Below are 24,913 nucleotides of genomic sequence, written 5' to 3'. Positions count from 1 at the left end.
TTTACATGTACAACCACATTAATTCCAGGCAGGAAATTTGCAAATCTAATAAAAAGGGAACTCCAAGCTCACACAGTACCTTACTGCTGCTATAAAACTCTGTACACATGCTGAAAAAACCAACATCCTCTTAGTCCAAAGGCAATATCCAGCTCTGCCTGAAAACAATCCAGATGGAAGAAAATTTCTCACTTCCAAACGGAAGCCAGAGGCTTGGACCAGCACTTGTCTTCCCTGGACACTCAGGCTGAGCATCCTGAGGGAGCCTGCACACCATGAAAGCTGCTGTATAGGAGAGATTCTGGTGAGACCTAAACTTTTATTTTTTAGAAGGTATGGCTAAATTCACAGCTCCTTTGCTTTGTAACTATTCCCCTTTACCCACACAGCTTCTTAGAAAAAGCATTGGGTTGCAGGTGGGCACCAGCAGCCAGGGCTCCTGAGGGCTGTTTGTGAAGGTTTCTGACAAGAGCAGGCTCCCACAACAGCAAAATGCACAAACAGCCCCATCCTCCCTGCCACAGCTGCACTTTCACACGTGCTTCCTGACAGCTGGGAAAAGATGTTCTGCTCTTGTGGTTTGTTGACAGCGTTTCCACATCAGAAACATTTCTGAGAGGAGACTGTCTAAAAAGAAATTTAAAAAGAAAACAAACCCAAACAAGTAAACCTCCACCAAAATTTAAAAAATGAGGAGGAAGGAAGTGTACACAACGTTCTGTGAGGAAATTTTGCAATGCTGCAACATCCCAGGATTGGAGAGTGATTCTGCATGACCCAGGGAAGGGCTGCAGAGCTTGTTTTGTTGCCTTCAGTAAGTGGAAAGAAAGAAATAAGAAATAAGACAAGGATTGCTATTAAGTAATTTTTTGTGTAAGCAATTGTACAACAGGGCCTGGAGTCCTGCAGAAGGCATTGCCCGTGCATAGCTGACTCGATTTGCTTCACCCAGAGGAAAAAACATCTGTTTGCCAAGCCTGTCATTATGTAGCTTTGTATTACTGATTATTTAATCATATTAGTCATCAGGTTTGTTTATGCAGTAGTGTTGAACTCAAATTCTTTATGAGATCTGTACCTTCTAATACAAGATCTCACTTCATTATAGCTTAATATTTGAAGCTCAACTAAAATATTTTCTTAACAAGCTGGCTAGCTATAAATACTTATTAGCATCTTAAAACTTCTATAGATTTTAGACTTTTTTAGACTGTTTTTTTTTTAATTATATTGCTGCTACAAACACACTCAGTGCCACATACTTCCTTAGTCTCAGCTATAATATCACTTGCCCTATCTCTAGCAAATATGTGTCTCTTTGATATGGATCAAAACAGAACAGAACACTGTTCCCAGAACAGTGCTGGAAAATCTACTCAAAAGGAGGAAGGTGGGGGCTGGTCTTTCCTACCAAGCAACAAGTGATAGGACAAGAGAAATCAGCCTCAAGGTGCACTGGAGGCCGTTTAGATTGGATATTATGAAAAATTTCTTCATGGAAAAGGTTAGACATTGGCACAGGTTGCCCTGGGAAGTGGTGGAATCACCTGGAGGGATTTAAACACATGCAGATGTGGCACTTGGGGACAGGGTTTAGTGGTTGACCTGACAGTGCTGGGGGAATAGTTGAAACTCAATGCTCTTACAGGCCTTTTCCACCTTCAGTGACTCCCTGGTTCTGAACTGCAGGGCAGGATGGCTCTACCACACAACCCACAGGAGAAACTGCTGCTCACATCAGCCATGTCTCAGGACAGCTGGACACAACATCCACCTGTGTCCCAAACTGCTGCTCACAACATCCACCTGTGTCCCAAACTGCTGCTCACAACATCCACCTGTGTCCCAAACTGCTGCTCCCCACCTCCTGCTCCTCTCCCTGCCATAAGCTGAATGTATGTGAAATATGACAAAATTCTCCACAGAAACATGAATAAAGATTAGCACTGATTAGCGCAGTTTCCATATTTAGAACTTCCTCAAATCCTAGAGCCACTCCTCCATCGCCTTCAGAAGAAATATCTCCGCCATGTAACTCCACCAGCTCTTGCCCAGAATGCAGAAAATGCTTTTTCTTGCAATTCTGCTGTTTTCCTACTGTAAGCTAAGGACATGTTTCCTTCATACTACAAATCTTTCTAAAGCAGAACCATTGTTTCTTATCTGAAAGATTTTCTTTTTCTTCTCTTAGCTCAAATGTCTCAGCAGATACAGAAAACTACTCCAAATGCAAAAGGTAGGTTCTCTTCTTGATTCTGAGGTATGTGCTGAGATTGACTGTTAGCCAAATGGGGAGGAATTTAAAAATGTCTAAACGTTTCATGCCAAATTAAATCTTTTGCCTCTCTGTGCAGTGAGTCAGTTTAAAAGTTTCTATACAAAGTTAACTATCTCTTTGCTGACCTGTATATAAAGTCAAAATTGCTTTAACTTGTTACAACACTTTTTCCCCCACGGAAATGTTGTAATTTATTTTAGACATTACTAGTTCAGTATCATTTCCTATGGAAAGACAGGATTTTATTGCAAATTCATTTGTATAAGATCATGAAAGGAAACAAATTTGAGAGATAATCAAGGCCCTTACTGCTATTATTCATATGTTCAATCTACTTACACAAGGTTAGTTTTGTGTGTTAATAGACAGCCACAAATAAAATACTACTTTTGCTTTCAGGTTCACATGCGACCTCTCAACTAATATATAAGGTTACTTTCTCCTACAATTATTACTCCACAATATTTGAGTTAATCTTTTATACTTCTATTATTTTAACTGCTGCTGTAGTTCAAAGTTATTGTTGATGGCTCATCTGAACACATCAGTGGACTTTTTGTGGCTGTGCCTCTTGCACAAATAAAGGCACTTTTCATCATGTGTGAAGCTGCATTCTGGTTTTGAAAAGTAATTGAGCTGCCAGCTATCAGAGGTGGAAAAAGTATAATGGCCCATTTCAACATAAATAAGCATAGCTTGGTTGTCAACGTATTTTGGGAAAAATCTGGGGCTTTCTTGGGTCATAGGTGGAGTCAACTCAGAAGTTTTTTCTTTCCAGAGATGGTGTCCAATCCCAAGCTTGTATTGGTTCAGGGGACTTTGAATGTGGTGATGAAGCAGAATGTTACCCTCTCCTGCCTCTCTGAGCCTGGATCTCCACCTGTTAGATATGCACTGTTCAAGCACAACCAGCAGGTATCTGCTTTAAACAGGTCAGACTTGAGCCCTGCACTGTTCACCCTGACCATCAGCTCTGCCAGTGATGTTGGGGAATACAAGTGCAAAGCTGAGTATAACAACTCCAGTGGTGGAAAATACAGCAACAGCCTCAACTTCACCCTCTTAGGTACGTCTTGCTGCCCACCTTCCCAGCACTGGCTATTGCAGAGGCACACAGCCATTTTCTTCCTTGACTGAGGAGCTGAACCTTTCTGCTGTTCTTACTGTTCTTACCTCAGGAGCTGGCAGTGCTCTCCCACCCGGGCTCACAACCCCTCCATCCTCCATGCCAGCTCTTTTGCCAGTGTTGTCACATCTCTCCTAGTCTTGCCTAGAGCTTGTCCTGTGTTCTGTGATTCAGACTTTTCAGTTTTCTTTCTACAGAGCCAATTTCCAAACCAGTGCTGAGCTCACCAACCTCTCGGGCAAAGAAAGGCCAGAATGTGACCCTGTCCTGTTTCTCAGAGAACGGAACCCTTCCCATCACGTATTTATTCTTCAAAGGAACACAAAACATTTCTCCCCAAAAGACAATGCAGAAGAGGGAAGCAGCTGTGATTTTTCTATTTATCAATTCCCTTAGTGACTTTGGAACCTACAAATGCAAAGCAAATAACAGTTTTCCCAATAATACAAAATACAGCAACAGTTTCAACTTTACATTAGCAGGTATGAATGAAAAAAGGTTACTACTGTTGGCAAACTGGGATCACACAAAATTCAGAATGTTGTAACTATGCAAGTTTTTAGCCAAATATTTTGATCCTGCAATGTGATATTCAAAATACAATTTCTTAAATTAAAAATTTGAGGTTTAAAAATTAATGCAAAACCACAGAATTCCATGCATCCTAGATTGCACTAGAAGTTGAAGTGACCATGGAAAATGTCTGTAAAAGACTCACTTTTGCAAGAGACCCCTGGTCCACCTTGCAGAGAGTCTGGTTTCATTCTTCCCCCTGGTCCCATGAAAGAGCTTAACTGGCACCAGCAAACTGCTTTCCTTCTGCTGGGCACAGAGCCCTTGGGACTCTCATGTACAGTAACATTAACCCCAGTTAATCTAAAAGCTGAAAGAAATTTAAATTTAAAGTCTTGATTTCAATTTACAAAAAATACTTAAAATATGAAACAACACTTGATTGCATAAAACCTTTTTTTTTTTCCTTCTTTTTGGCAGAAGAGAGAAGCCATTCTCAGCCCCTGATAATTTCTCTTGGGCTGATCCTGCTACTACTTATAATAGGACTTGCTCTGGCAATTCCATTTTTCATAATTCCTTTGTATAAAGCAAGTGAGTTATTTGAATATCTGTTTCTTATTCCAAAGGTCATTTATATTGTCAATATATTTCAGTGTGTAAACATCACGTTTTCAGTAGAGTAGCTCCTGGTATTTTATCATGGTGCTGAATCTCCTCTGAAGCAGCACCAGCAGCTCAACAAGACTTTGACAAGGCCAAATCTCTGAGCTGTGTTTTAGATTAAAGATCTGGGGTGGGGGAGGCAAAGCAACAACTAATGTAATGCACAAAAACACTGGAAATTATTAAAATGCCCTTGGTTAAAGAATAATTTTGATTGTGAAAATTACATTACCTGAGATCTCAAAATATTAAAAAATACATTGAAACTGTTTATTTCTAAGAAATATATATACACAACACATTTTTCTTTTACAATTTGCAGAAAAATTTAAGTCTACCAGGCCCTCAATTGACCTTACTTCAACCGTGAATGCAGAGGAGTCATATACTGAAAATGAAGTCATATACTCAGAGATTGGTAAGTTCCTGTCAGCCCCTGCAGTCAGGAATGTTTCTTCAGGTACTGGAAGGGGACACCTACTGACCCTCTTGGCAGAAGCATTATTTGAAATCCCTCAGAATCCATGGCTGCCATCATCTGACAGCCATGCAGCTAAAATTGCAGCTGGTTAAACGAACAGAGGTCTTAATAAATGAGGGTGCAATGGCCATTTACTAACAGACAACAGTGAGCTATATGAAGCTGCAGCAAAATAAAACTTGCATAGCTCCTGCATTCTGTTCAAATTTGTTCAGTACTTTAGTTATTTATTCAATCCTTCTTAAGTCTGGCAAGATTCAAAGTCTATTCAAACTGAAATTATGAAGTGACAACAAAGCAACTAACCTATGTTAAGAAATTTTAGTACTTGAATTGCAGAAAACACAAAATAAAGAAGACATGACCTGACAGCCACAATGCCCTGAACTTGCACATTTCTGTATTTGCCTTGAATGTGAATGCCTCTTTTCAAGGGGAGTAAGAACTGCCCCCCAAAGAAACAAATAGCAAAGACATTGTTTGCAATTTCTAAATATCCAAATGGAGTAACTGTCTCCAAACCAACCTGCCTTCCTGTTCATGCAGTAGATAGAGCTCTCACTGCCCTGCTGGGTCAGCTCAGTGCTGTGCAGCTGCTTGTGCCAGGTCTCAGTCTGCAAGGACAGTGAGAAGAGTTCTGATAAGGCGCATGGATACTCCATGATTTCTATTCAGTATGGAATCTCACTGCTTTGTTTCAAAATTACAGAAAAAAAAGTCTAATTCAAGTTGTCTGTAATTGAGTTAACTGCTGTTCATCATTTTTAATCCAGAGCCTCTTAGACCAGAAGAAGAATACATGAACTTCTCCATTATAAGAAGAGAAGAGGAAAAAGGTGAAAACCTCAGGCTGTAATATTGGAATATCTGATGCACACAAATATGTTTTGAGGAAACTTTGCTGGGTGGAGGCAGGGCTTAAATACTTGAAATTGCTTAGAAATTGCTTAGTAATTGCTTTGTTACTATGGAAAAACTAAAATAATATTAAAACTGTTTTGAGGAAGGGGAGGGAAAGAAGGAAGAAAAACCCCAACAAGCCATCCTATGGCAAATTCAACTGCCTCACTATGAAACCATGCAGATGTTATTAGTAACCACATTGCTGATGTAATGTTAATTCTTCTTCTGTGTATCTGTACCAAGAAAGCAATTATGAATTATGTTATATTCTGGCTTTTAGCAGGGAAGAGAGCATGTTCTACAGTCTATTCAAAGATCCTCATCAGAGACTGAGTACCAGGTATGATTATATCTTTTTCTGATTAACTTAATCACATACTTTTAAAGAATTTTTCAGCCCTCAAATGTGCTAAGTTCCAGCAAGCTGCATACAAAGAGATGATATTTAGATACCAATTTCCTGGCCTAATCAGTTTATAGACAGACAGCTCACTTGTGAAGCAAAATCTCTGAGCCATAGTATCTAAGGATTTCAACTTATGAGAAAAAACAAACATATAAAACTTAGAATTACTTGTAAAGCTTTCACACAGATTTAAGTTCTTGGCCATTTAACAATTTTGCTAAAGTAGAAACTGGATTGTTTGCAGATGTAAGGTAATCAAAAGGCTTTTGTCTAGTGTAATGAAAAAAGAAAAAACATCCCTCTTAGGCACTAGAGGATCTGTATTTGGCCTCTACGTACCTGCAAGGATGGCAATTTCTTAGTTCAACATACTTCAGCTCTCAGAGTAGGGAGAGGTTGCTAAAATTAATTTTGGGACAGATGATTTCAAAATGAATTCTGTATCCTGCTACTGGCTATTTCTAAGATATTGCTGGGTTGTTTTAATACCATTCCATAGCCAGCTTATTTAGAATTCCATGAGTTCTGTAAGTCACATTATGCTAACATTGATTATATCTAGCATACATACTCTATACTTATTATTGCTGTCACAAATAATTCATTTATAGTTAAGTGAGCACCATGTTAGTAGAAGAAGATTTTAAGGCAAGTTCTTGTGTTTCATGACACTGATGACTATCAGAGGCCATGGGCCTTGCTGCACTTTATACAGGGACTGAACAAACTGTACGGGCACTGGAAATCTAGACAATATCAGAAACACGCAGTTCTGTATCTCTGCAAACTCCTGTATCTGATTTTAACCACTGTGCTTAGGTTGAGGAAAAATATGATCACACATTGATCTTTTTCCACCATTTTGTACACACAGATATTTTGTCCACAAAAAATACTGGTCAAAAACATATTTAAATCTGTTCCTCTGTTACTCTTGGTAATATATTTCTGATTTTTTTTATGTTTATCAAGTGCAAGATAAGTAGCTTACATGTTTAAGAACTGAAGCCATGTGACTAAAACACATTCCTACAAACAGTACAAAGATACTGATGTTATTAAAATATTTAAGATTGGGAAATCTTTTATATAAAATACCATTTTCCAGCGGAGATCAGAACTGTGTCAGCAATACAGATGAAAGTTGAATTTTTAGATTAGGATGGAGCACTTTCAGTATGATATTAAACCCAAAGACATAAACCATAAAGAATATGGTTAGCCTTGCTAATAAGGGACAAGTTTTTCTCTTCCATTTTTCCAATGTAACCTGGAAGACACAGATTTGACAGAAAACAGGTGCATTATGAAGTTTCAGCAGAACTGTTTGCAGAGAAACCACTCAGTCCATGACAACGCTGAAACCAGCTCAGGCAAAGATGTCTAAGAAAATCCTTTTATTCAACAAGTTTAAGTTTACACATTTTTGGCTGATGCAACATACTTAGTTAAAAAGTCTTTCAGCCTGGAAATGTGCATCATTTCCTTCATGGTGGTGTCTCTGCTTCTCAGCTGGACCACTCCACTCTCTAGAGTGCCATCACTTATCAAGACCGTGAAGGGAATACTCATCTCATCATACCTGCAGAGAGAAGAACCCACCTGTTACTGCTTTTGGTGCATGGAAAAAAATCAGATAACTTACATACAAATGACCATCAACTGTATATATTTAGTTTTGCTATACTGCACTAAGTCCAGTGTGACACCTCCAGTTTTCTTGTTGCCATTCCAGGCTTTCCTGATTACAGTTCTTCAAATTACTTAGACACTTTAGTATATTAAAATAATCTTATTTAGTAACCTATTAAAAGAGTAGTTTTCTACAAGCAGAATTTATCTGACTTCATTTTACTGTACATGTACAAGAAATTGCATTTATTTTCTCTCAGAAAAACCACTAATCACTATGCTCAAGATGCTTTGACATGAGGAGCCATATGCCCCAATCCATTCCTGATCAACAAATCATAACAAAACCCCCAAATGGAATAGCTGTTTTTATATCCACAAACAGTTCCATCACATCACTAATGGCAGTGGTTCCAGACTTGGAAGAACTGTCAAGTTCAAGACTAGACACAGTGGGTTGTTTGAAAGAGTGCTTAAGAATGAAACACAGAATCACACCAGATGCAAAATCAGGGGTGAAGGTGGGAAACCGTTCTGCAAGTTTATAATTCATTTGGAGAAATTTGGTTTTCACATGAGTTTTAAAAATTAGCTGATATATAGTTTTCATAATAAACTACTTGAATCCAAGTCTGTAGTTCAAGATCCACACCTTCAGGCAGTAACTGTACTCAGTGACTTCCTAGAGAAAAAAATAATATTTACAGCAGTTCACAGAAAGTAATCTTTGACCTTCATAGCTTAATTTACAAAAGACTGTTTCTCCTTACTTTGTATAAAGCTGTTCCAGAGACACGTGCACAGTTTCCAGATAACCCGGCCATACAGAAATTCCATTTTCTGTCAGTTCATTGAACAATCCTTGACAAACCTGTGTTCATTTAAAAACAGAAGTTAAAAGACAGACTTTGAGGGTTGAGACTCAATACAAAGAAACCATTAAAGCTCTTAACAAGTGTGGTACTAACATTCCTAGCTGGTGTTTATTTGCTGGCTGAAATAATCTCAAATCAGAAAGCAGCCTGGCAGTTCTGTCTCCACTTCTGTTTAAAAACATGCCAGTGTAAGTTTCCTCCCTTCCACAGGGACTTCATGACTGACTTAAATGAAAACTTAGAAAAAATCCTTCTGAACATGTGATTCATGCATTAAGATAATTCTGAAATATTAAGAAGCTGAGAGGGATTGTGTTATTCATTTTCCTTAATTTTGCATGGGACAAGCATCAGCTCTATTGTACCAAAAGCAGTTGTGTTCACGTAAGGAACTGTCTGCAGTGAATTCTTTTGGCTGTGACCCACAAGCTGAAGAGTAGGAGCACCATGAACTCTGTACAACCAGGAATCTCCAGGAGTCAAAGCAGCAGCATGATTTTCCTCAATATAAACAGTGTCTGAATTGTAACAGATTACATGGAGAGTCAATGCTCAAGACTGAAATACTCTCTTACAGCATACCTGCCTCAGCTCTGTTGTTGGACCTTTTCCTACATCCAGGGCCACTTTAAGCGGTGCCAAGCAAGGATGAAGCTTAAGTACCTAATAAATTTACAAAAGCCATCATATTACTGAATGTATTTATCATGCAATTCTAAACAGAACTAGGAAATAGAAATTTGTAAAAAATTAAATTAAGGTTCTAAACATACAAAAATTTTCTTACAGCACAAAATCTTGAATTAGAAGCAAGCTGTATTTTATGTAACGAGCACACAGACCACCTACATTCACATGGCAGAAATTACTCTATTTTGGCTGAGCTCCAGAAAGAGATGAAGACTTGTTAGCAGAGTTCCATCACCTTGAATGGAGTCAGGGTGATGAGAGACAGCCCAGCAGGCAGCTCCCATCCAGTCTACTGCCTGTTCTTAAAGCCCAAACAACTGCCTCAATAACAGGCACTGACAGCCAGCACTCAAATTCTAGAAAACAGGGTAAAAGTGGGGAGAATGATGGTCCCTGGGGAGATGCCCCATTACCACCTGTGACCCATTTTCTCTACTCTTCTCAGCCACTTTCAAATGCTGCTGGAAAAGACAAATTGCTCTTTCCCACAAACTGCAGCTACATTCTAATTTCTCTTAATTCCGTCACTTGTATGGCAAGATCCTACCTACTGACCAGAGAGAAGGGTAAAGCAGGAATAGGGGACCTCAGAATGAGAAAAATTGTTTATATGGGTGATAGGGACCACAGGGGCTGTGCCACTGGGCCAGCCTGGTACTCCCAGTGAAAGGGTTGAGTGTGTCCCCATTGGGAAGGGATCAGGATGGCCACGTGGGAAAAGGAGACAGTGCCATGCTTGAATTTACCACAATGTCTGGGGGGGGTTGTACTTATTTTCTGACATTTTCTACATGAAGTTACCTTTCTCTGAGAATTTTTCTTTGCTGTTAATGGATTCTCAACTACCTGTAGAGAATCAAAGAGATATGCTAACACTCCTCGGTCCAGATTCCCGCTCACAGACAGAACATGAGGGATGACATTCTTCCTTCCATCTCGGCCCTGAAGAGAAAAAAAACACTCTTATTTCATTTAAAATATAGACATTTATTTAAAACATTACCAGCAATCTTAGTGTATCTGTAACCAGGTAAGGCTGTAACAGTGGGAAAAGCAGGTCAGGGCAAGATGGGATTCGTTTCTTGCTCTGCCACTTTGATCATAAATTTAAATCTATGGCAAATACACTTGAAACTCTGCATTTTCTTTTGGACGTTTGTAGATTACTTCCAAGTGACCATGACTCCCCACATTCTGAGAAATTCCTACGTAACCCAGTTTTGTAGAAATAAACTGCAAAAGCAGGAAAGACAGGACTGTGTGAGAAGGAGAAAGTTGCAATTTACTAGTTACAAATAGAACGTTACTTTGGTTTTATCTGTTCAACCTAACTCCAAACATTGCCATTTATTAGGTTTGTCCCTCTTCAACATATTCAGTGGAGAGGTTTCCCTCTAGTCCATCCCTCCTTTTTCTATAAAGCCATTTTTATAACCCAATAATCTACAAAAACTTCTACATATGTGAAAGTGAACAAGCTACAGCAAGAAAGAAGACTCCTCACATCTACAGGCTCTTTTTGATGGAAACTGAACAGTGCAAAACAAAGTCTGAGTTCGTGTTTCTATCTATTCACAGATACAGATAAAAGCTATGGCACTGACAACAGCTGTCTTGCCAACAGGGCTCATTTCTAATTCTGAAGAATTCCTTGCAAAAAAAAAAGTACCAAACACTACTTTGTCAGCTTTGAAAATAAAGGTCTGAGTGCAGAGTATCAACCATACTATTCTTGCAGCAAATGAATAAAAAGCCACCCATGTGCTAAGCAACTGGATCAGCAAAGAATCCATTTCTCTCACACATTACCATCTTTATCAGGAAAGATGTTTAATACAGTAAAGCTTACAAGTAATTTAGATCTCTCTCCTGGATACAGCTGTAGCAGTTCAGTATCACCAAGATTCTTCAGCGTTTCTATTGTTTCTGTCCCCCAAGGAAAGCTATAATGTAACTTAAATCCTCTCCTGCCTTCTTCATCCTGAAAGTCACTGCTGCTGAAATTAGACGGGCCTACAGCAAACTGAAAATAAGAGGTATGAGAGGTGATTGCTACTGCAAATCCCACAGTAACTACAAAAAACGAGTCTGCAAATGCAAACTGAAGTCTCTGATTTTCAGTAAAAGGTTTGTATAAGTTAAAGCCCAAATCTCTTGGTTGTTTTAAGGCATTTTCATCTCACATCACTGACAAACACAAAACATTTGCCTTTCTGCAAGTCACGTTATAAATTAGTTAACAGGTTTGTAATCAACTTCAGTAGCTTCTCAATTTCCACAAGAAATGCACCTAAAACAGGCCAGCAATGTGAGGCCATAAAACCAACCAGGGTGACTATTCCCCCACTGAGACAAAAAAAGAGCAGGCCAAGATTCCCCATGGATATTCTGCTGTTACCTTTCTCCACCACTGGAGCCTCTGGCGTAGCCAGTAATCAAGCCACTGTCCTGCAGTTCTGGGAGAACTAAACCAGGCAAGCAGAGATGTGGTCCTCTCGCCTATTCTTTAAACAACAGCAAGGGCAGCAAGTTAACACCTTGGGAAATAACAGGGGAAAAGCAAGAAACAGCATTCAAAAATAATCCAAAAATGAAACAGTTGGTTTAGGTATTATAAGGGATTAACTCCTCTATTACTCTACCTTGTAAGGTTTTTGTTGTGTTGTTCATTTCCTGAAACAGAATGTTCACTTTCTGGAACAGAATGAAAGCACACTCCAATTTGAGCAAGGCCACAGGGCAGTCTTTTGTTCACCAGCTCTAAGCAGCTGACATATTGCGCCAGAACACCTACAAAACACAAAGCCCTGATTTTAGTGGCCACAGGAAAGTTTCTAATATTTTAACTCTACCAAGAACAAATGAAGCACACATTATAGATGTGTTGTTTGTACACGCAGTCCCACTATCTTTACTAGCACTGATGCTTTGCAGACATGGGCTCAGCAGGCTGGTTCCTCTGGACACATTAATTTTAATGCGCTTTTCCCCGAATTACAGGGAGTATATTCGCTGTCCATATGTGCTGGTCAGGTCCTTGAAAAGCACACCTATTCACAGCCTACAGAAGGAACATTCCCACCGCACCAGCGCAGCTGGAAAAATCCCTTAATTGCAGCTGCTTCGCTCCCAGCAAGAAGCTCGTGCGCAGGGTGCAGGCTGAGCGGCGCCGCCCGGGACCTACCGGGCAGGAGGCTCTCCCGCAGCAGCCCCGCGGCCCCCAGTACATCTTCCAGGGCCGGGCCGCCAGGGTTCTGCGCGCATCCCTGGAGGGCTTCGCGCAGCGTCTCCGGGTGCAGCAGCCGCAGCCCCTGCGCGCCCCGCAGAGCGCCGGGCGGGCCGTGGAGCGGCGCGTCCACGGGGAACACCTGCTCCCGCACGGGCAGCGCCGAGTCCCACCACTGCGCCGCCAGGTTGGCGCGCAGCGCGGCGCCCAGCGGCCCGAAGCCGGGGTGGCGGCCGCTCAGGTAGGCGCTCCAGGGCACCGGCCCCGCGCCGCCCCGTAGGAAGAGCCGCCGCCAGCACACCTCCAGCAGCTCCGCCCCGCCCGCCACCTCGGCAGCACCGCCGCCCTCTGAGTACGGCCGCGCCGAGCACCCGGCCGGCTCCGCCCGCTCCGGGTCTTGCCGCCGCCTCGGCTGTCCCAGTGCGGCGCGGCCGCACCAGCGGCAGCCTTGGCGGGAGCCCAGCGCCATCTTGCCGCTCCCTCACGGCGGGGCTGCGGAGGCAGTGTGTGGGGAGGACATGGTAGCCATTGCGCACGCGCAGTGCCCCGCGCGGGAAGCGGGGCGGTGGCGGCGGTATGGCAGTCGCGCATGCGCAGTGTAATCACCGCGGGCCGAAGGTCAGGGACCGTCCGAGGGGAGTTTTCTGTCCCCAGGCTGATCTTCTAACCTTTCGTAATGATGCAGCCAGATAACTGCTGCTAAAGGAATTGACGTCTCGGAGCTGAATTTTCTCGCTTTTTGCAAACATAACTAATGCTGTCAGGCAACTTCTACAATAGAAGTTGCTTAATAAAGGAACTCGTTTCAAGTATTGGGTAAGCTTACAGCACACAAATAAACATACACTGGGTAGGTGGAGAATATGCATGAAATAGGTGGGTTATCATACATTTTACTGTAAAAAAGGTGTAACTTTTTACCCCTTGGTGTGCTTGAAACCCAGAATCAACCTTGAGCCCGGCGCAGAATAAACAATATCTCTTTTATAACCAAACCCGTCTACAGAGCTCTCCAGAGAGCAACAAGGCCGCACGTGCCGGGGTCACACGGACCTGCCCCTGTGGCACAGTCCAGAGCTGGCCAGCGCTGGGGACTGTGAGGGGGACGAGGGGCAGGCACTGCCCTCGCTGCCACGCAGCACGCTGCAGGTGCACGGGACGTTCCTGGGGAAAGGCGCTCTGGAGCCGCGGCGGGGGAGCAGCGCGCCCCGCACACAGAGGCGGCAGGCAGAGCGCTGCGGGGGCGGCAGCGCGGCGCCGCGGCCAAGCGCGCGGGCGCGGCCCCGGCTCCCCGCGCAGGCGGCGCAGTGGAAATTTCCACACGCGCTGCAGCACGGGCGGGCGGCGGGCAGGAGGCGGCGCTGGGCAGGAGCCGCTCCGCGAGCCGCACGCACCGAAGGCTCGGGCTGGATAATCCCCGCAGCCCCCTCCCCCGGGCCCGGCGCTGACTGCCGGCTTAGTAGGGCACTGGGTCAGCGGCAGGCGCTGCTACTCCCGCCTGAACCGCAACTGCAGGCAACTTTAGTTCCAAGGCAGATTTGCCATGGACTCAATTCTGCCAGAGTAGCACTGGCAGTAACGTCAAAGCTGTTTAGAGCTCATTTTCATTATTTTATGTGCAAATGCTACATCTTCCTCGTCAGTAAACACTGCCCCCCACAAAGGGTCTTTTGGAAAGAGTATAAAATACACGGAGAAAACCTCTTTATGCAGTTTAGATTTTGCATCACTGTTAAAGACTCTCAACTTTAATTCACAAGCTATAAATGTACTATCGGTTTAATACTAAAAAAAACCCACAAAAACCTTTACAAAACCGGCTTTTCAATGCTAAAAAAACCCCCACAAAAACCTTTACAAAACCGGCTTTTCAATGCTAAAAAAACCCACAAAAACCTTTACAAAACCGGCTTTCCAATGCATTTTGTTTCAGGCCACTAACCTAGACACTTAGGTGTTAAGTCATACTTCAGTGATAAATAATCTACTTCCTTGTTTTTCACCCCTGGTGACGCTGAGCACTGTTCCAAAACAAATGAGTTAAAATCCCCACCCCTACTCCCCCCGCCAAAAAAGAAACCCCAAAATACATTGCCACCTGCAGTTTTAGACTGCTGTGGGGCAGTTCCAAAGCCTCCAAGGTGGAGATCTCGAAGCAGGAGTGAAAGATCACAAACACTGTCAAGCGATAGAACCGCACAGGAAAGGAGGAAACAGAAAAGGCAGATCAGGCTGCATTAAAGAACATCACGAGCTGAGCCTCAGAAGGAAACAAGGACAAGTAATCAAGGGCTGAACACAGATAAGCAAAAAGATCCTAAGCACAAAACAACTCAGGTTCAAAACAACATGATCTTGTAGATTCGACCTTGAACACATTGTTGTTCAGCTTAAAACTTATCACTGTTACTGAAAAACAAGAGGAACTGAAAATTAGTATTAAATGGAATTTAAGTACACCATGCTTGAAAGCATTAAGCACTTTAACCCCAGGATCAAAAATTATGCTGTTCCTTCACTCAGCATGGGCAGTGCTTTGAGATTAGTCATTTGCACATATTAAAAGTCCTTAAAAAAAAATTCATGAGGTCTTGTCATGGATCAACAGCCCACTTCCCTCCCACCGCCTCCATAAAGAAATCACTGCTCAATACCAGTTTAAGTATAATTTGAAGTTTTAATACTAAGATCTTCCCATTTCTCTGAAGCTCAGAAGCCTGCATGCTAACTCACAACGCCTGGCAGCTGTGGGTACACAACACTCAAGCCTGGTCTGCACATATGCTCGTGTGAAGGCGACGGTTACGGTGCTGCAGAAGCTTCCTACGCTTGTAGCAGCTTGTTAGCAACACCACTACAGTTTTGATCTTTTCCAAGAACTGGCCCTACACTAGTGAGACAAGGAAGAACACTGCTTCCAATACTTTCTTAGAAGCCAGTTTAAATTTTCTTCCCCATCAAAGCAGAGCCTGCCATGCTAAGCAATCTAGCCCAATCAAGGCAAGGCTGGTATTTGTATAAGCTTAAATGTTTAATCAGACACAGTTGAGAAACCTTTCTAGAATTTAATATAAAAACATTTGACATTTCAATAATGTAAAGTTGTGCACATGTTGAGAAAATTGTCATCTGAAAGAAAAATCGGTCTTCAAATATCTTTATTGGAAGGCCATGCACTGCCTTCTGTTACTGTATTTCAAATCACTGTACATTTACTTTGAAAACACTGTCTGCATTTTCTAGTACAAAAAACTAAAAATTGTTTCAGGAATGTAGAGAAATATTCAACTTAAATAGCGAAAAAGTGCACCATAATTACTGCTGCACTGCAGTCATTTCTGCATTTCCCATTTCTTAAATAACTATCCTGTTTTGATAACACACAATATAAAGAGCAATTATGAAAAACTGAGACATTTAAATACACTAAGTTATTGAGAATAACTTGTGGGCATGGGGTAACCTATCATAGGAGCAGCACCAGTGGCAGGGTAGGCATACTGCTGCTGGTTCATGCCATTGTGCATGTTGGCAATGTTACTGCCATACTGCTGCTCGTAGCCGTTCTGGTACGCTCCTGTGGGGTTACCGCCGGCCCTGAAGCCGGCCTGCATGCCTGCAGCTGCAAAGCCATTCCCAAAGGGAGTTCCATTGCTGAAACTCTGGGCGCTGTAAGCCCCGTTTTGGGTTTTTGCTCCGAAGTCTCTCTTGCCTAGCGCACCATAGGTTCTCTCAAAGTTCTCCCTCTCTCTAAAACTACTAAATCCACCCCTTTTGCCCGCAGAGTATCTGTCACGTCGGTCACCTCGGGAACGACCTAGTAAAAGAGACAAGACAGTTACATGTATTATAAAGGCTCTTCAGCTAAGCAGCATTTACTTTTTGTCCCAACAACTCAAACCTACTGTAACAGCTTTTAAGGTGCTTGATGGACTCCAGTTAGCTAAAGCTGTCTTACTTTTGTGGAGTCATACACTCTCACCCCTCAACACAAATTGTGGCTTCAAGGCAAAACGTGACTTTTACCTTGCCAGGACACTTGGGTTCATCTCTCTTTCCCAGCCATAGGAAAAACGCCACAAAACTGAGTCCAGAGTGTTTTATTTCAGGGCAAGTTAAGAAGCACCTCTTCGGCCTGCCCTAGCCATAGGTGCACCACAGCATAGGCTGGGAGCATTTGGGTACCGTTTTTTGGGTTTTGTGTTAATAAGTACGTTCTGAAGTCACAGTAACAGGCAATTAAACCACCTTCCACCTTAATTTCGAAGAGAGGCCTGAGGTGGAATCTGAAGTTTCCGTTTTGTTCTGAGAGGAAGCTATGCACCAAGATCAAGAACAGCCCTTACCTGAACCTCTGTCTTCAACCAGCTGAAGCAATTTGGGGTTGATGGCTTGATTAGCCTCCCGAAGCACAGAGATGAGGTCATTTACTTGCTTAATATTGTTAGGAGTAAAGAATGTGTATGCTGTGCCTGTTTTGGTACTGCGGGCAGTTCGTCCAATTCGGTGGATATAGTCCTCTGAGGAGTTAGGGTAGTCATAATTGATGACAAATTTCACATCTTCCACATCTGTAAAGTGTTGCAGTGTGGCAAAAAGCGAGGTACAAAGTTTTGCACACCACAACAGCCAAATCGAAGATAAACATTAGACAAGAGTATTTTAAAGAGAATAATGGCTGCAAAGAACAGTGTTAGAATCATCCATTTCTGCAAGAGCATAGTGGAAGAGAAAAGTTACGCACACTCCGTCTGATCCCATTCTCAGCACCCACCCTGTGATCCAAAACCTTACCATAAGGAGTATGCATTTGCTTGTCATTCCCAACTCAAGTGTCCCCTTTACAAATCATCAAGTGACATCTGAAAGCTTCTTGCAGTAGGGCCACTAAAGCTCACAGCAGCCTCTTCATGTGCTCAATTGAGGACCTTAGAGTAAAAACATACAAGGTCCTTCACATACACACTCATTAGAAGCTCAAAAAAAAGGGCCACACTGCTCGTCTTGCCAAGACCTTTGAACTGCAGCTGCAAGAAAAACATACCTGTCCCCCCAAAGTCACCAAGTTGTTTTTATGCACTGTGTCTTGTCTAGGCAAGCGCTTCCAAGAAGCCAGGGTTCACTTGAGAATGGGTCTCTCTCTGGCAGGTCTCGACATGACGACTATGTATAGGTGGAGGAACTTCGACTTTGAAAGGCATTGAAAAGCCACTGCTTTCCTGCCCCACTTGTTAAAGTGAGAGGTGGACTTTTATTCTCAGATTTCATGTGCCAGTACTCACCAATTTGTACAAGGCTTAGTACATTTTAAAGCTGCTCTCTCCATTTCATGGTTGAAAAAATTTCATTGAACATTGAAGTTTAAAATTATGTTCTTCAACATTTCAAAAAACTCACTGAAATTCAAAGACCCACAGATCACATCAGACAGTATGCACAAAACTAACAGTACTGCACCATGGCAAATCATGCAAAGCATGGAGAGAAGAGAAATACCAGGGCAAAGTGAACTGTGAATGAAACTGCTTATTTCATGAGAGAACAGTTTATGGGGGGAGTAGTTTAAAGGATGATCTTTGCCTTTTGAAGATTACTGGCACACAATGCTCTCAGCTTTCACCTCTCTATTTGACTGGAAGCAGCCAGCCGATCATTTCCACTAGTCCTCCATCCCCCTCGAGTCCTCCGATTGTCATGCCTAGGCCTTGCCACAAAGACTGCACCTTTATGTGAAGAAAACTTAGAAAAATGCAGAGGTTAAAGAAAGCAATAGACTTTCTTTAAAAGCTTTGGGCAACTGGCATTACGAGTTTTACTAACCTAGACCTCTGGATGCAACATCTGTAGCAATCAGGATTGGTGCTTTTCCATGTTTGAATTCTGTAACACAAAATGTGAATCAATTTTTTTCCTTAAGCAGCACACATCAGGTATTTGCAGAAATTGCTGAAAAACTCACCATTTAGAACCCAGTCCCGCTCCTGCTGACTTTTATCACCGTGAATACCCATTGCTGGCCACCTGAAAACACAGAACTGGATTGACCCAAGAACACTCCTTTGGTGGTTTCATTAGTCAAAGACTGGGCTACTGGCAAATTCCAGTCCAGGCATTCTAGCTGACAGCTTGTGTCAATCTCTGACAGTTTTGATTCTTAACTGTGGTGTCAAGAGCATACATAAGACTATTGGAGCTGCTCAGTCAAGTCCCAGCTACTACTCACCCATCTCTCCTCATTTTTCTGGTAAGATCATCACAACGTCTTTTGGTTTCCACAAAAACAATTGTTTTGTTTTCCTTCTCGCTCATGATTTCTTCCATCAAACGAATAAGCCTATTTTTAAGAGATGATGGTTAGAACTTTGACTGCTTTCTACTGTACAAGTTTAACTGATTTCTTGTCCTTTTTAAGTTGCCTTGGACTGATGTCAAAAATCCATCAAAATAAGGCATTCATATCACAGTTCATAAAGTAAAACTAACAGAAAACACTGAATGGTTTGCCCCCAAGGACTACTTACTTGTCATCTTTCTCTACATCATGACACACATCCACAATCTGAAGAATGTTGTGGTTTGCACTCAGTTCCAGCGCACCAATGTTGATGTGCACATATTCTTTCAAGAAATCTTCAGCCAGCTGCCTCACTTCCTTAGGCCATGTGGCACTCCACATCAGAGTCTGCCTGTCAGGCTAGAGAAGATCAGACCAATGAAACATCAGTACAGGGTTAAGTTAAATGCCCAACCAAAACCCAGGCTTACCCACCCTTGCTTTATCAAGAGTAGTGGCAGTAGTTTACATCTGCCATAGCAATAAATGCATTAACTATTTATACTCACTCTTATCTGATCTACAATTTTTCTGATCTGAGGTTCAAATCCCATGTCAAGCATCCTGTCAGCTTCATCAAGGACAAGGTAAGTACACCTCCTGAGATTGGTCTTTCCAGCTTCTAAGAAGTCTATAAGTCTTCCAGGTGTTGCAATGCAGATTTCCACACCTAAAACCAAGCAGTCCCATCAGCTGAAGCAGTTTCCCCATTCCCTCAGACAGATGCACCAAGGCTGATCCATACCTCTTTCCAGGTCACGGATTTGTGGTCCCTTTGGAGCACCTCCATAAATACACGTGGACTTCAAACGACACGCTCTACTGTACTCTGCAGCTACCTGCTGCACTTGTTGGGCGAGTTCACGGGTTGGTGCCAACACAAGACACTGGAAACAGGATACCCATCTTTTAGTTCAATACCCATTGGAAGGTTAGTCTGAGACTTAAAATTTTGAGTGTAAAGTTCAATGCCAGATTGACAGAAGTAGATTTAAGCAGCCAAACCAGCAAACCAAGTTACCTGGTAGCTTCCAGGGATAGCAACTTCCAAAATATAACCCAAAATCAAACCCTGTTCTGTACTATTTTGAGGACAACCCAATCAGAGATTATAGAATCTGCTAGGGAAATCAGCCCAACAGGGAACCACTTTATTCACACAGAGAAGCAGAATGCAGCTATGCACTCTTATGAGCAGGACCAACTGAGACTGTAAAATAAAATCCTTAGAAATTAAAATCCCCTTTAATTTAGGAATACTCACAATAGGTCCATCTCCTCGCTCCAGGAATGGCTGATGATTTATATGCACAATGGCAGGCAGTAAGTACTGATTGGAAGAAAGAAAAATCTCATTACAATCTCTTCCTAGAAGTTTTCACCCTGTGCTAGGCTAGGCCATACTGTCACTGCTGAAATCCAGCAGTATTTCAGGCTATAATCAAAACTTACAGAGAGTGTTTTCCCTGATCCAGTCTGTGCCACTCCAACCATATCCAATCCACTCAATGCAACAGGCCAACCTTGTGCTTGAATAGCAGTTGGTTCAGTGAAGTTCTGCCTCTGAATTACTTCCATAACATTTGCTTGAAGAGAAAATTTAAACATACAGATTCAGATGTTGCCCTAATCCAGTCTGGAGAACAGTTAAGTAAACTGGTCTTCACTTACCAGGGAAGTTTGCTTCGTAAAAGTTGATAATTGGTTTTGGACAGTTATGGCCCCTAACTGTGACCTCTTTGCTCGCTCTGTACTGTTCAACTTCTTGCTGCAAAAAGAAACACCCATTATTGGAAATAATGTCTGATACCAGTTATATTTTAAGTTACCCCATCTGTGCCTGCTGGGCCTCATGACCCTCAACATGTTTGCACTTTCTGTTTACTTTTGGCTTGAGCCAGGTCAGGTACATACCGCAGTACGTCTAACTACATCCGGATGTTCTTGGTAGAAGTTCTTCTCAAATTTGGGCAGCTCATCCAAGTTCCATTTCTTTTTTGTAAGTTTCTCCCCAGGGTTTCCAAATTTCTTCCCAGAGAGAGGTCCACCTCTACTTCCTCCAAAACGAGGGGCTCCAAACCTAGGCAAAAAGAACACATTATAGAATGCATGAAAAACATTTTGGTCCTCCTGAACAACTTCACCACTATGTCTGCAGTACACCCATTAACTTTACAATTTAGATGTAGAAACTCTACATATCGAAGTTTCAGGACACTAGAACTTTAAAAGCCATACTTTAAGCTGCAGATGCCACAATCTGCCTGGCCACAATTCACACTCACAAGCTAAGACAACGTCTTTCCCATTTCCATACAATGCAATTGAACAGCAAGTTACAACAAGCATTAAAACCTTGGCACTACCCCGTGATCAAAATGGTTTCCCGTCCCAGTGACAGTCCTATTACTGAAAGCAGGAGCAGTTACGAAACCTTGAGATAACTTTCCTGTAAACCGTTCTTTTGCATGTCCCAAAAGACAGACTTCTTTTAACAACGGTGTTTTATGAGGACATGCGCTTTATTAGCGTTTCAGGTTCCGTCCCTCCGTTCGGAGGAGGCTGATCTCGAAAGCCCCGAGGCGCAGATCGGTGCCGCGCACTGGATCCGAGCGCAGGTCTCCCTCCCCCGGCCCGATCACTTCCCAATTTTGGCCGGGCGGGCACTGGGAACGATCCTTCCCAGCACAACACAGCGCTTCCCGAGCGGCCGCTGCTTCCTGCCAGCGCTGTTTCCTTTGTCTCTCATTTCTGTCTACGCCACATTTTCCAGCCGCTGCCATTTTAGAGCCGGGCTGGGCGGGGGGGAGGAGGAACAAAGGCAGCAGCAGCATAGCCGGCATTTTGATTCCCCTCAGCCACCGCATGGCGGGGCCGGCCATTAACATCCGCTTACACAACACAAAGCGGAGCCGGCCGGCTCCGGCCGGCCACAGCCCGAGCCTCGGGAGGGGGAAGGGACGGGAGGGAACCGCCCTGCCGAGAGCTCCCCAAGGCTTCGGCACAGCCAACCCACTGACCCACAAACCTCCAGCCCGCCCGCCGCTCCCAGCGGGGGGAATCGGGCTCTGCACGGACCGTCTGTGCTGGGCGGGGGGCGTCCCAAGGGGGTTGGGGCGAGTATTTTCCTTCCCAACAGGGAAAAAAAAAAATTAAAACTCCCCCACGCTATTCTCAGCGGTAGCACACCCGCGAGGGGTGCTCTGAGGCGAAGGAATCTTCCAGTCGGTGGCCTAAAAAAGCCCGATACCCTCCCCCACGGCCAACCCTCGCGGCGGGAGCGCTGAGGGAAGGGCTCAGGGCCGAACCCCCGCCCCGCCGCCATCTTAAAACGTCTGAAAAACAACCCCGAGAGCCCCACGGGTAGGCTCAGAGTCCGGACGCTGGCGGCGGCTGGCGCCAGCCGTGCCCCCGGACTCACCCTCTATCCCTGTCGCTGGAATACCCGGGCATGGCGATGGTGGCGGTGGGCGAGGCGACTCCGGTCGCTTAGAGCGGGTGGCGAAGGGTTGCACAAGATCCGGCGCCGCTGGCGGGGGCCGCTCACTGTGGGCGCGCGGCCGCGCGGCCGCCGGTTATATAGGGCGCAGCGGGGGCTGCTGGGAGCCGGCGCGTGACGCACGCGCAGGCCCCACCCCCGCCGTTATGCAAGCGGCCCGAGACGAGCTGAGGCTCCGCCCCTTTGTGGGCGTGGCCGCGGCTCGCCCGGCCGAGCGGCTTTGAGCTCGCGGCCGGAAGTGCCCCCTCCCCGCGGGGAGCGGCCCCCACCCCCTGCCCGCGCCTGCGCGGGGCCGCTGCGGGCGGGAGCCTCGTTCTGGCTGAGGGCATCCCGGCCTGAGGGGGCCGGAAATGCAAATGGAGAATTCTCTCTTCCATCCTCCCTAAGTGCAGGCTTTCGGCCTCCCAGCGTGTTCAGAACGCAGCTCGCAGCTCAGCTCCTCATCACTGTTGGCAGGGCAGAGCCGGACCCTGATGTCCGCAGTGCAGTCCCCCAGTTCTCACAGATCTGTTTCTGAAAATCCTCCTGAAATAACTTGAGATGAGCCCAGGTTTTTAACTAATAAAAACTCATACTTCACGGTACATTGGCTCTATGTCCACCTGTGACTTTCGCTCTCAGAAGGACCCAGATGTGCAGATCCTGGAGCTGGATGCAAAATAACATCAAACCTCCTCAGGCTAGTTCTTTTATTCTGTTAACCCATTGCCTTTTAAAAAATGTTTATAAACATATACATGAACAGAAATATTTATAAGCATATGTCTGTAAAATTACCAGTGTTATCTTTTTGGATTCCACACCAGGGCCAGTAACCTGAGTCAAAGGTCATGTGAGGTGCAGTGGTGCTGAAAAGCTGCTCTGAAGGCACGGGATAAAAACACTCAATACCCCAAGTGGACATTGCTGTTCACCCACCGGCTTTGCCAGGCCAGTGTCAGGCGACCTGAAGCTTTACACACACAGGACTTAAAGTTTTAAGCACAAACACCCGAAGCCACCTGCTCCAGGCAGAGAGGGAAGAAATGAAAACAACATAAGGAAGGAGAAGTGCTATAACAACACTTCCCATTTATATCCTCCCACCTTCTAGCAATCTGTGCTTTAAGGCTTTTCTGGGACAAAAATAACTGTATTTGATGGCCATTTCTTCACATTTGGTTCTATTTATGCCCTTAGCTTGTAAGATACCATGACAATGTATTTTACAGTTTTAGTGTATGCAACCTGAAAAACATTTTACTTTCGTTTTCAACATATTGCTGGATAATAATAAGGAGCATAAAACAATGAGTTAGTAGAAATGGTGAGTAATAACTTTTTGTTTATTTATACTGTTTGTGGGCATTAATATCTTCTAAGTCACCTCCTTTATAATAAACCAAAGCTGCAGTGTAATTTTTCCTCCTTTTAAAGCGATTCCATGCTTCTAATTATCCTTGCTATTTTTGCCTTTATTGACAAGAAATTCACAGCATTTAAGATCTGGACCTCATACAGATCTACATAATGAAAGTATAAAGGTGGTTTCGATCTGTTGTGTATTACTTTATAGCAGTTTTTAAAATTTGTTGCTAAGAATAGAGCAGGGTTTGCTAAGACTAGAGGTCTGCATGATATTGTCCTCAAAAGTAACACCTAAGTCAGGGTTATTTTGTTTATGAATAGCCAAAACTGTTCAAACCTCAGCAATTTGGAATTCCACCTTGCTCAACCAATTTTTTGTTGTAATTAATTATTTCTTTCAATAGCACTCCAACTTGACCAGTTTTGCTAATACTACCCCAGCAAATTTCTAGTAGAGGAATGCCCCCAGTTTTTTTCAGTAGAGACTTACTTATTTAATATGGCTTGTGAAAAATTTTTAACCCCAAATACCCCTACTAACACTCTCCACCTTCTGACCCTACAGGCTTCCTGTTCCTGGTGAGTCTAAAAAAATTTTTTGCAAACGCTGTAAAAATGAATTATCTTTTCTTGTTCTGTTGCATTTATCTTAACACAGCTTAATTTGGTTTTGTTTGTGTATAACTCTGTGGCTCCTGTTACTGTGCTGTTTAATCTTTCTAAGGTATTAAAGAATTGAAAAGACTAAACAAAAACCCAGTCCCTGCCTTGTCTACACGCAGTTAAGTCTGCAAGGAACTCCTTTCAATTTACTTTGTAAAAAAACTTCCTCATTTTTCTGTTCCACCCTCCTAAGTTAAACATCCTTGGTTTTCCCATGTTCTCTTAGAGCCAGCACATGGAAACAAATCAACAGTTTTGCAGAGCTGTGTATGCA

The 24,913-nt window shown here is 43.4% G+C and overlaps 4 protein-coding genes across 32 annotated transcripts in view; 1 reads left to right on the top strand and 3 right to left on the bottom strand.

The window, feature by feature from the left end:
• PECAM1 (platelet and endothelial cell adhesion molecule 1) overlaps positions 1-7,955 on the bottom strand; it is a 44,923-nt gene extending 36,968 nt beyond the window's left edge. For 11 of the 12 annotated variants that reach the window (XM_085556697.1, XM_085556698.1, XM_085556699.1 and 8 more), the window contains exon 1: positions 5,591-5,726. In XM_085556697.1, coding sequence (XP_085412823.1) covers positions 5,591-5,726 — 136 coding nt within the window. Of the gene's footprint in view, positions 1-5,590; positions 5,727-7,817 lie in introns of those variants that run through there. The other variant, XM_085556705.1, reaches the window with a different exon arrangement.
• On the top strand, positions 1,885-9,569 carry MILR1 (mast cell immunoglobulin like receptor 1). Of its 15 annotated transcripts, none has more exons than XM_085556722.1 (9): positions 1,890-2,099; positions 2,192-2,236; positions 3,057-3,344; positions 3,602-3,886; positions 4,398-4,511; positions 4,906-5,001; positions 5,838-5,900; positions 6,251-6,307; positions 7,886-9,569. In XM_085556722.1, exons 1-8 carry the CDS (start codon positions 2,057-2,059, stop codon positions 6,298-6,300), a joined length of 984 nt encoding a protein of 327 aa, XP_085412848.1. In that variant the 5' UTR covers positions 1,890-2,056; the 3' UTR covers positions 6,301-6,307; positions 7,886-9,569. The 15 variants fall into 15 exon arrangements, 11 of the variants coding, with proteins under 11 accessions (XP_085412848.1, XP_031362261.3, XP_085412847.1 ...); XM_031506401.3 differs by having other exon boundaries at positions 1,893-2,099; positions 6,248-6,307; XR_014949306.1 differs by having other exon boundaries at positions 1,885-2,099; positions 4,906-6,307.
• Positions 7,312-14,090, bottom strand: POLG2 (DNA polymerase gamma 2, accessory subunit). 3 transcript variants are annotated; one of them, XM_021537437.3, is made up of 8 exons: positions 12,755-14,085; positions 12,213-12,360; positions 11,969-12,074; positions 11,420-11,593; positions 10,372-10,512; positions 9,463-9,543; positions 8,776-8,876; positions 7,312-7,955 (listed from the first exon to the last, which is right to left on the bottom strand). In XM_021537437.3, the coding sequence occupies exons 1-8, from the start codon at positions 13,263-13,265 to the stop codon at positions 7,790-7,792; spliced, it is 1,428 nt and encodes a 475-aa protein (XP_021393112.1). In that variant the 5' UTR covers positions 13,266-14,085; the 3' UTR covers positions 7,312-7,789. The 3 variants fall into 3 exon arrangements, with proteins under 3 accessions (XP_021393112.1, XP_085412837.1, XP_085412838.1); XM_085556711.1 differs by having other exon boundaries at positions 7,756-8,687; positions 12,755-14,087; XM_085556712.1 differs by lacking the exon at positions 9,463-9,543 and having other exon boundaries at positions 7,756-8,687; positions 12,755-14,090.
• A 1,847-nt stretch (positions 14,091-15,937) lies between these two features.
• DDX5 (DEAD-box helicase 5) lies at positions 15,938-22,680 on the bottom strand. 2 transcript variants are annotated; one of them, XM_021537416.4, is made up of 13 exons: positions 22,552-22,680; positions 21,045-21,210; positions 20,802-20,898; positions 20,583-20,716; positions 20,395-20,460; positions 19,876-20,017; positions 19,640-19,800; positions 19,318-19,490; positions 19,020-19,130; positions 18,756-18,817; positions 18,617-18,676; positions 17,143-17,367; positions 15,938-16,613 (listed from the first exon to the last, which is right to left on the bottom strand). In XM_021537416.4, the coding sequence occupies exons 1-13, from the start codon at positions 22,581-22,583 to the stop codon at positions 16,228-16,230; spliced, it is 1,815 nt and encodes a 604-aa protein (XP_021393091.1). In that variant the 5' UTR covers positions 22,584-22,680; the 3' UTR covers positions 15,938-16,227. The 2 variants fall into 2 exon arrangements, with proteins under 2 accessions (XP_021393091.1, XP_021393101.1); XM_021537426.4 differs by having other exon boundaries at positions 22,576-22,680.
• Positions 22,681-24,913: the final 2,233 nt, after the last annotated feature.

Source organism: Lonchura striata, chromosome 18, assembly GCF_050655825.1.
Source record: "Lonchura striata isolate lonStrDom1 chromosome 18, ASM5065582v1, whole genome shotgun sequence".
NCBI lineage: Eukaryota > Metazoa > Chordata > Aves > Passeriformes > Estrildidae > Lonchura > Lonchura striata.
This window is presented reverse-complemented; position numbering and strand designations above follow the sequence as displayed.

Bases quoted from the DNA above. Each gene is read 5' to 3' on its own strand.
- MILR1 (XM_085556717.1), top strand. From the start codon at position 2,945: ATGGCCCATTTCAACATAAATAAGCATAGCTTGGTTGTCAACGTATTT. The intron at 4,512-4,905 runs GTGAGTTATTTG...TACAATTTGCAG, and splicing joins AATTCCTTTGTATAAAGCAA to AAAAATTTAAGTCTACCAGG. The intron at 5,901-6,247 runs GTGAAAACCTCA...TCTGGCTTTTAG, and splicing joins AAGAAGAGAAGAGGAAAAAG to CAGGGAAGAGAGCATGTTCT.
- POLG2 (XM_021537437.3), bottom strand. From the start codon at position 13,265: ATGGCGCTGGGCTCCCGCCAAGGCTGCCGCTGGTGCGGCCGCGCCGCA. The intron at 8,877-9,462 runs GTATGCTGTAAG...AAATGAACACAG, and splicing joins CAACAACAGAGCTGAGGCAG to GTTTGTCAAGGATTGTTCAA. The intron at 7,956-8,775 runs GTAAGGAGAAAC...TTCTCTCTGCAG, and splicing joins CTGGAACAGCTTTATACAAA to GTATGATGAGATGAGTATTC.
- DDX5 (XM_021537416.4), bottom strand. From the start codon at position 22,583: ATGCCCGGGTATTCCAGCGACAGGGATAGAGG. The intron at 21,211-22,551 runs GTGAGTCCGGGG...CTTTTTGCCTAG, and splicing joins TCCAGCGACAGGGATAGAGG to GTTTGGAGCCCCTCGTTTTG. The intron at 20,717-20,801 runs GTAAGTGAAGAC...TTTCTCTTCAAG, and splicing joins TTACGAAGCAAACTTCCCTG to CAAATGTTATGGAAGTAATT.